General features: G+C 38.9%; 1 protein-coding gene across 1 annotated transcript; it reads right to left on the reverse strand.

Moving 5' to 3' along the window:
• Positions 1 to 1,190: 1,190 nt before the first annotated feature.
• On the reverse strand, positions 1,191 to 1,775 carry LOC122098244 (tRNA-specific adenosine deaminase 2-like). The gene has a single exon (XM_042668682.1). The coding sequence runs from the start codon at positions 1,773 to 1,775 to the stop codon at positions 1,191 to 1,193; it is 585 nt and encodes a 194-aa protein (XP_042524616.1).
• Between the last annotated feature and the right edge of the window lie 7,735 nt (positions 1,776 to 9,510).

Consider the following 9,510-nt stretch of genomic DNA (forward strand, 5'->3'; position numbering starts at 1 on the left):
ATGTATCATGCTACTTAATTTTGCAACTGGCATTCACACCAGTGGGCATTCTTCTTCACCTTGTTCCTTTTTAATTTCGCTGTAACTTTTTGCTTTGACAGTGTCTTGTTGAACTCCCTCTGCCTTCCAAGTGATGGGGTTACAGATGTGTATCACTATGCCCAACTGTTGTTGGAACTCTTCACCCTCCAGTATATAACTACGTTTTTTTCATCCATCCTTGTGAGAATATAATCTTGCTGAGGCAGAAGACCCTGTTTTGGTTCAGGGAACCAAAGAACTGTCTTATTTATGTTATTGTCCTTTAATGCTTTGCCCATTAAAAACAGAAATATCTTAAGATTCTATTATAGCAACATGGTACAATTTTTAAATGACCCTTAGGCACTTGTTTAAAAACATTTTTTCTATGTATTTAATAAAATCAATAGATTTCACAATCACATGTATACAGTGTATACAAATAATATACAATGTAGAAAAAAGCCAGACTTGCCCAGCACTGGTGGCTAACACCTGTAATCCTAGCGACTAAAAAATGCTGAGATCTGAGGGTCACAGTTTGAAGCCAGGCTGGGGGGAAAAGTCCGTGAGACTCATCTGCAATTAACCAACATAAAGCTAGGACTGGAGGTGTGTCTCAAGTTTGAGCAAAAAAGCCAGAGAGTAACAACATGTTGAGTTCAAGCCCTAAAGCCAACACACACACAAACACACTCACACTCACGCAGCCAATACACTGGGAGACCACAACAGCTATAAAGAATGAAAATCCAACTCCACCTCCAAAAAGCCAGTTGTAAAGGACACACGTGACCATGGCTTTCTATTCCAAATGAGTGCAGGTGATGGGGTGTGGATGGACACTGAAATCCCAGCATGCACTCAGCTGGAATGGATTGAAGCTGTGGCTTAAAGACATGTACTGTTTGCTAATTCCTAAAACCTCAAACTTTAGTTTTTCCCCCCTTCATAAAAATGTTCTTTCAGCTGTGAAGAAGCTAAAAGTTGTTTACAATTGTCAGCCTTTTAAAAAGCACTAATTTGTTCCCTTAAGAGTGCAAAAGTTATTCTCCGTCTTCCCGGAGAATAACAAACAACACATAATATATGCTCCCTCCATGCCAGCAGCTTTTCAGGCTGGGGATTCCATCCAGGTCACCATGGGGCTTTCGTCTTTCATTACAAGTTCAGGATTTCTGAAATTCCTTCTTCCGAACTTTTGATTTTGGTGCATTAGGATTTTCTTGCTTGTAGAAGGCCTTTAACAGTTCCACAGCTTCCTCAGCCTGATATCCAGGGATGCGCTGAAATGGTTTTCCCATATTTGGTAAGTCAGCAGAGGCAACATTTAGAACGGAGCCACAGCCACCAAATAGTTCATTCTGACAGCCGTAGACGACCAGCAGGATTTTCATCAGGCCGAGAGCAGCTGCACACATAATGCAGGGTTCCACAGTGACATACAACACGGTACGTTCAAACACAGCAGAAGGACTCTGGCCATTTCGTTGACACCAATATAGGACTTGATCAATGGCCACCATTTCTGCATGTCGAGTAGCATTTTTGGTTTGATTCACTTCATTTCTTCCCTTCCCCACGATTTCATTGTTGTAGACCATAAGACAGCCAACAGGGACTTCGGTATTTTCAAGGGCGTCTTTGGCCATGCGCATCGCTTCCTCCATCCACCGTGCCGTCTCCAGGGCCAAAGTCACGGCGGTCGAGATGCCCGGGGCTGGCATGGACGCGGCCAACGCCTCCGCCTCCATCCAGCCGGGTTAACGCACAGCTCTGACCCGCGGGCCTTCCGGGCTGGGAACCAAGTATTTATCTTTTTAAATTTAAATTTTTGTTTTTCTATATTTTCTGGGTTTTTTTTTCTTAATGTCTCTCCTATCATTCTGTCCAATCCATTTCCCTCTCTGAGATTAGGCCTTGGTTAAATTCACTCTAATCTTACCTCGCCACCACCCTATAATTCTATTTTTCCCCACATTTCTCCCTACATCTAATAATTTCTGGTTTGCCAATTTTTTTCTTTGCTATTCTTAGCCCATTAATCCATAGTTGTTTGATGTTGAATAGATTGTATCTGTTGAACTAGATTGTGTCTATAGCCTTTTGACTGTGCAACTACCAAACTTTGGTTGATGCTTGCCTTAAAATTATGTTCTAGCACAAAATTAGTGTTACTTTCATACCAAATGAGCAGAAAAAGCCAGAAAAACAGAAGAAAAATGGCAAGCCCAGGTATCTGGACTCCCACTCATGATAAACAGTTGACAGAATAGTTAGTGAATAATCCAGAGGACAGTTCCCAAAAATCTGTACAAACAATACTGGTAAAAATGGTGAATGAAAAGATTGAAAACCTGCAAAGGACTCAGTGTGAGCATGATAGGGAGAGAGAGAGGCAAACCAAAGATTAATACTGGAATCTCGTGAGAGTGCAGAAACTACTCAAAGATTGGTACAGGAAATGCGTGAGCAGATTTAGAACAGTCAAAGAGCAATACAGGAATTGCATAAGCAGGCTGACAACAATCAAAGAGAAACACAGCAATTGCATGAGGAGGAGGATAACAGAAAAAGAGAAACACAGGTATTGTGTAAGCAGGTTGAGAACAGTCAAAGAGAACTTCAGGAATTGCATGAACATGAGGAAGCTAATCAAAGAGTAATACAGCAATTGTGAGAGCTGAATGAGAATACACAAAGATCAAGAGAGACATTAATGGAATCTATAAAGAGACAGCTGAAAGAATTCAGGGAGACCACAAATGGAATCCTGAATAGAGCCTGGCAGAGGGAATGGGCAACAAAGGAAACCATAAACAATCAACTAAGTCATTTGAGAATAAATACTGAACACCAAATTAAGGAAGTATAGAAGTTCATAAAAGATCTAAAAGAAAGCTCTAACAAAGAATTTGAAGCCATTAAAGCCGACCAACTAGAAGGAAAAGAAATTAAAAACAAAGTAGAAAGTCATGACAGTAGGTTAAACCATGCAGAAGATAGAATCTTGGAGATTAAAGACAGCCTTGATATTATAGAATAATAACATACTACTATCCAAGACAAATCCAAGGAATACGGGATAGATCTATTCAACATTTGGAAGACACCATCAGTAGGTCTAATATGAGGATAATGTTTGTAAAGGAGCACCTAGAAACAGAAGTTAATGGTCGAGAACATTTGTTTTACAGGATCCTAGCAGAGAACTTCCCAAACATGCAAAAAGTTAGGATTATTCAGATAGAAGAAGCTTTTAGAACCCAAAATATACCAGACCAGAACAGGACATGGCAATGTCTCATTATAATCTGCACAGTATCAATTCAGACCAAGGAAAATATCCATAAAACTGTCAAGTAGAAAAGATCAATCACCTATAAGAGGAAATCAATTAGAGTCCCCTCAGATTTGTCAGCAGAGAGAATTAAAGCAAGAAGAGCCTGGAATGATGTATGCCATGCCCTAAAGACAAACAACTATCAATCAAGAATACTCTACCCAGCTACACTTTCCTTCATAATCGAAGGTCAAAGAAAAACCTTCCATACCAAAGACAATCTGAAACAATATATCTCCCAAGAAGTAGCCCTACAAAAGCTACTTAAGCATGTCCTACAAATAGAAAACCAACAAGATCACAATAAAGGCCAAGAAACAGCACCCAAACTGAGAATCCAAGAACCATAGGAAGAACCCAGTTGCCGCAGCCCCCAGAAGGTGGATAACATGGCAGGAACTCCCAAACACTTCTCAGTCCTAACTCTCAACATTAATGGACTTAACTCTCCAATTAAGCCACGTAAAAAGGCTAGTTGGATTAAAAAGCAAGATCCTTTTATCTGCTGCCTTCAGGAGTCACACCTTTCCCATGAAAACAAACACATTTTGAAAGTGAAAGGCTGTAACAAATCTACCAAGCAAATAGTCCCCATAAACAAGTGAGAGCTTCTATCCTAATATCAGATAAAATATACTTCAAATTAAAATTAGTGAAAAGAGATAAAGAATGTCGTTTTATACTAATTAAGGGATTTCCCATTCAGGAGGATATTACAAATCTAAATATTTATTCTACAAACGAAAGACCACCCAGATTTATCCAAGAAACACTACTTTCCCTCAAAGCTCACATAGATCCAAAGACATTAATTGTAGGGGACTTTAACACACCACTATCCACACTAGATAGATTAACTCGGCAAAAACTCAACAGAGAAACTGCAGATCTAAACACCTGCATGGATCAATTAAATTTAACAGATATCTACCAAATATTTCACGCAGTAGCATCAGATACATGTTTTCCTCATCAGCTCACAGAAAATTTTACAAAATATACACCATTTCAGGTCACAAATCAAACTTGTCCAAATTCAGAAACATTATAGTTTTAAATTGCCTTCTCTCAGACCACAAGGGAATAAAATTAGAACTCAACACCAAAATGCACCAAAAAGTCCTGTGACAAATAGAGGCTGAACAACACACTGTTGAAACACCAGTGGGTCATGGAAGAGCATAGAAAGGAAATTCAAATATTCATGATATTCACCAAAAATGAGGGGCTGGGAAGGTGGCTCAGTGGTAGAGCGCTTGCCTTGCATGCGTGAGGCCCTGGGTTCGATTCCCCAGCACCACATAAGCAAAAAGAAAAAAAAGCCAGAAGTGGGGCTATGGCTCAAGTGGTAGATCGCTAGCCTTGAGCTGAAGAGCTGAGGGACAGCGCCCAGACCCAGAGTTCAGGCCCCACGACCGGACACAAAAAAAGCCAAAAAAAAACAAAAAATAAAATGAACACACAAATTACTTGCTCCTCTTGGACACGGCAAAGGCAGTATTCAGAGTGTTTTATAGCTCTTCATTACTAAATCAATAAATTGGAGAGATCTGGAACCAACAATTTAGTGAGATATCTGAACCTCCTTGAAAAAGAGCAACAAGATAAATCCCAATTCAGTAGATGGAAAGAAATACTTAAAATTACATCAGAAAAAAACGAATTAGAATCCAAAATAAAAACATAGAAAGAATCAACAAAACAAGAGTTTGTTCTCCAAAAAATTAACAAAATTTATAGATTCTTAGCAAATCTTATCAAAAAAACAAGAGAACACACCCAAATAAATAAACTCAGAGATGAGAATGGAAACAGCATCCCAGAAAAAACCAAGATTCAGAAGATTAAAAGGAATACTTCTCAAACCTTTATGCTAATAAGTTTGAGAACTTGGCAGAAATAGATCTTTTCCTAGCAATTATTGACATGCCAAACATCAACCAAGATGAGTTAAACCATTTTAACTGGCCCATATTAAGCATTGAAATAGAAACAGCAATGAGACCTCCCATCTCAGAAAAGCCCAGGACCAGATGGATTTACAGCGGAATTCTACATGGCCTTCAAAGTAGAGCTCACATCAACATTCCTCCAACTCTTCAATGAAATTGTAAGAGGAAGTTCACTACAAAAATCATTCTTTGAAGCCATCATAGCCCTCATCCAAAAACCAGGCAGGGACTCATCATAGAAAGAGAACTATGGACTCATTTCTTTGATGACCATTGATGCAGAACTTCTCAACAAAATTTTGAGCAGTTGACATCAAAAATTCATCCAAAATATCATACACCACGATCAAACAGGATTCATTTCAGGGATGCAAATATTGATCAATATACACAAGTCAATTAATATAACTCATTACATCAACAAATGGCAAGGATAACCACATAGTTATTTCAATAGATGCAGAATAAGCATTTGACAAATCCAACAAATCCTTTATGATGAAGGTTCTGGAAAAATTAGGAATCCAGGGAACATTCCTCAATACAATAAAGGCTGTATATGACAAACCTACAGCCAGCATTATAATTAATGGTGAAAAACTAAAGCCATTTCCTCTTAACTCAGGAACATTACAAGGATGTCCACTCACTACACTTCTCTTAAATTTAGTATTAGAATGTCTATCTACAACAATAAGACATGATGCAAACATAAAAGGGAGAGGCTGGAAAGGTGGCTTTGTGGTACAGTGATTGCCTAACATTCTTGAGGCCCTGTATTTGATTCCTCAGCACCACATAGGCAAAAAGAAAAAAGCTGGCAGTGGCACAATGGCTCAAGTGGTAGAGGGCTAGCCTTGAGCTGAAGAGCTGAGGGACAGTTCCCAGGCCCATTGTTCAGGCCATATGACTGGACCCCCCCCAAAAAAACATAAAAGAGATCCAAATAGGGAAAGATGAAGTAAAATTCTCCCTCTTTGCAGACCACATTATTTTCTATTTAAAGAATCCCATGACTCCACTCCCAAATTACTGAAGCTGATTCAAAACTGTTGCAAAGCAGCAGGATATAAAATTAACCCTCAATAATCAATGGCTTTTCTGTATGACCACAATGAGGAAAGCGTTGGTGAAATCATGAAGGCAACTCCATTCATAATAGCGCCACCAAAAATACATTATCTAGGAATTAACCGAAGAAGTGAAGTACCTCTATTATGAAAATTTAAAAACCTGAAAAAGGAAATCAAAACAGAACTTAGAAAGTGGATAAACCTCCCACGTTTCTGGACTGGATGGATCACAATCGTGAAAACGGCAATACATCCCAAGGTGATCTACAAATTCTATGCAATACTAATCAATATTCCAACCTCATTTTTCAAGGAAATAGAAGAGGCAATCCAAAAATTCATATGAAACAGTAAAAGACAACAAATAGCGAAAATGATCCTTAGCAGAAAGAACAGTGCTGGAGTAATATCAATACCAAAATTCTAACTCAACTACAATGCCATAGTAATCAAAACAGCTTGGGACTGGCAAATGAAAAGACCTCAGGACCAATGGAATAGAATTTAAAACCCAGAAATGAACACACAGATCTATAGCCCCCTAATGTTCGATAAGGGAGTTAAAAAAAATAGAATGGAAGAAAGACAACCTCTTCAGTAAAAGGCGCTGGCAAAATTGGTTAATCACTTGTAGTAAACTAAAGCTAGATCCTTATATATCACCCTGCACCAGAATCAACTCCAAATGGATCAAAGACCACGGAGTCAAAGCAGACAGCCTGAAAACATTACCGGGTAGAATAGGAGATACCCTAAGTCTCCTTGGCACAGGCCGAAAAATTTTCTTAATAGAGACCCAGAAACACAACAAATTAAAGAAAGGTTGGACAAATGGGATTGTGCCACGCCTACTCCAGTGGAGTCTGCTTTGCATGGGAAACCATCTTTCAGACCTGAGAAAGGGGCTTCAGAGACCTATCTCTGAGTATTGGGACTTCACCAAAGTCTACCTCAGGGAATGGGGCTTTACAGAGACCTATCTCCGAGTTTTGGGACTTCACTGAAGTCTACCTCGGAGAATAGGGCTTCTAAGAGGCCTACTCCTGGAAAGGCTGGCAAACCCCTGGGAAAGATGTGTTTCTGCCTTTCTTTTCCTCTTAAGAGTGCCTATTAATCTTTTACTGCTTCTACTGCTCTTTGTACTTACTCATTGTCAACATTCCTTTATTCAAAGCTCTCTCTTAAGAGTGTTGATGACTCCAATATCTTATGAGTGTCTTAAAAAATAAGACTAACTCACCAGAGTTAAGTGCTACCCTGAAACCCCTCTTATGGAGGCTAGTAGACAAGTTATAAGTAATTATAAAAGTATTGGGGGTTTCACGAAGTCACTTCAGCAGAAGGAATTGTTTGTAAGGGACTTACAAGAAGCTGTAGGCTCAGCTAGAGCAGAAAGAATGTATGGCAATTGCTGAGATAACTATTTAGGAGAAAGAATTTCCTGCTACTCTCTTTTATTTACTAAGAGACTTGCTAGATCTAGGTCTCCTTGAGGTTTACTATTAAAGAAGAAACAGGAAAGATCTTATGGGAAAGTTAAGGCCTCTATAAAGATAGGTAATGGTTAATTGGTGACAAACATCGTAATCGTTGTATTTCTTAGAGATAAGCTGGTGACCACCCAAAAATGAAGCCATGCAGCAAGATTGTGTAGCCTTTTGCCCTTTCTCATGGAGACTTTTGCTATAAAAGTTTGTTATCCTCTGCATTAAATCACACTCAGCATCCACTCCTATTGTGTGTGAGTTGTCTGTTTGCCATCTCCCCATCCTATACCAGGTTCCTCCCCTAGGTGTCCTCCGTCGTCCCGACAGAGCCCGGTCTGCGGCAGGATTGCATGAAATTGCACAGCTTCTGCATGGCAAAGGACATAGCTAGGAACATCAATAGAAAGCCCATGGATTGGGAGATGATCTTCACTAGCCATACAATGGACAAAATATACCTGGAACTCAAAAAAATTAAATCCCCCAAAAACAAATCCTCAAAGAAACAACTGCCCAATAAATAATGAACTAAGGTCTTAAAGAGAAACTTCTCTGAAGAGGAAAGAAGGATGGCCAATAGACACATGACGAAACGTTCAACCTCCCTAGCCATAAAAGAAATGCAAATCAAAACAACATTGAAATACCACCTCATCTGAGTTAGAATGGTTATAATCATGAATTCTAATAACAACAGATGCTCGAGGGGATGTGGACAGTAGGGAACCTTACTGCATTGTTGGTGGGAGTGTAAACTTGTTCAACCACTTTGGAAAGCAGTATGGAGTTTTCTCAAATGACTCCACATATAACTACCCTATGTCCCAGCAATCCCACTTTTGGGCATTTACCCAAATGATCACAAACAAAGGTATCAGCACAATTATGTTTATTGCAGCATTATTTACCAAAGCTAAGATACAGAACCAACCCATATGCCCCTCAGTATATGAATGGATGAAGAAAATATCGTATATATACACAATGGAATTTTATGCCTCTATCAGAAAGAATGACATTGCCCCATTTGTTAGGAAATGGAAAGACTTGGAAAAAGTTATATTAAGTGAAGTAAGCCAAGCCCAAAGAAAGATAGGTCTCATGGTTTCCCTTATTTGCAATAACTAATGTACTTCTGAGACAAGCAGAAACGGTCAGATAAATTGATGTTACACAAAATGAAACCCAAAATAAGGATTTAAATGTTTTTTTTTTCTTTCTTGCAATTGTTTCTAACATATGTATACGATGATTCCTTTGTTGCTTTGTATGTCCTTCCCTCAGGATACAACCCCTGCTTTCACTGTATTTGATGTTGTTTTAATTTGTGATGTGGAGAGAAAAAATAGATTGTTTAAATATGGATACAGGTGGACCCATTGCAACAATGAAATGACAAGACTTTATGTAGAAAAACGAAATGTACAACTTGGCTGGGGGGAAATATGGGAAGGGATGGGAAGGAGAAACAAGAGGAGGCAACAACGTTTGATAAGAAATTTACTCATTCCCTTGTCCATGTAATTGTAACCATTCTGTAAGGTATTTTCACAATTGAGATAAAAAAGAGGCAAAAAATCACCTCTACGGTTTTCTATGAAAATACAGCATAATACAATCTGTTCCTCAAGGAA

The sequence above is a fragment of the Dipodomys spectabilis genome, unplaced genomic scaffold (genome assembly GCF_019054845.1).
Source record: "Dipodomys spectabilis isolate Male_0828 unplaced genomic scaffold, ASM1905484v1 ptg000467l, whole genome shotgun sequence".
Taxonomy (NCBI): Eukaryota; Metazoa; Chordata; class Mammalia; order Rodentia; family Heteromyidae; genus Dipodomys; species Dipodomys spectabilis.

Bases quoted from the DNA above. Each gene is read 5' to 3' on its own strand.
- LOC122098244 (XM_042668682.1), bottom strand. From the start codon at position 1,775: ATGGAGGCGGAGGCGTTGGCCGCGTCCATGCCAGCCCCGGGCATCTCG.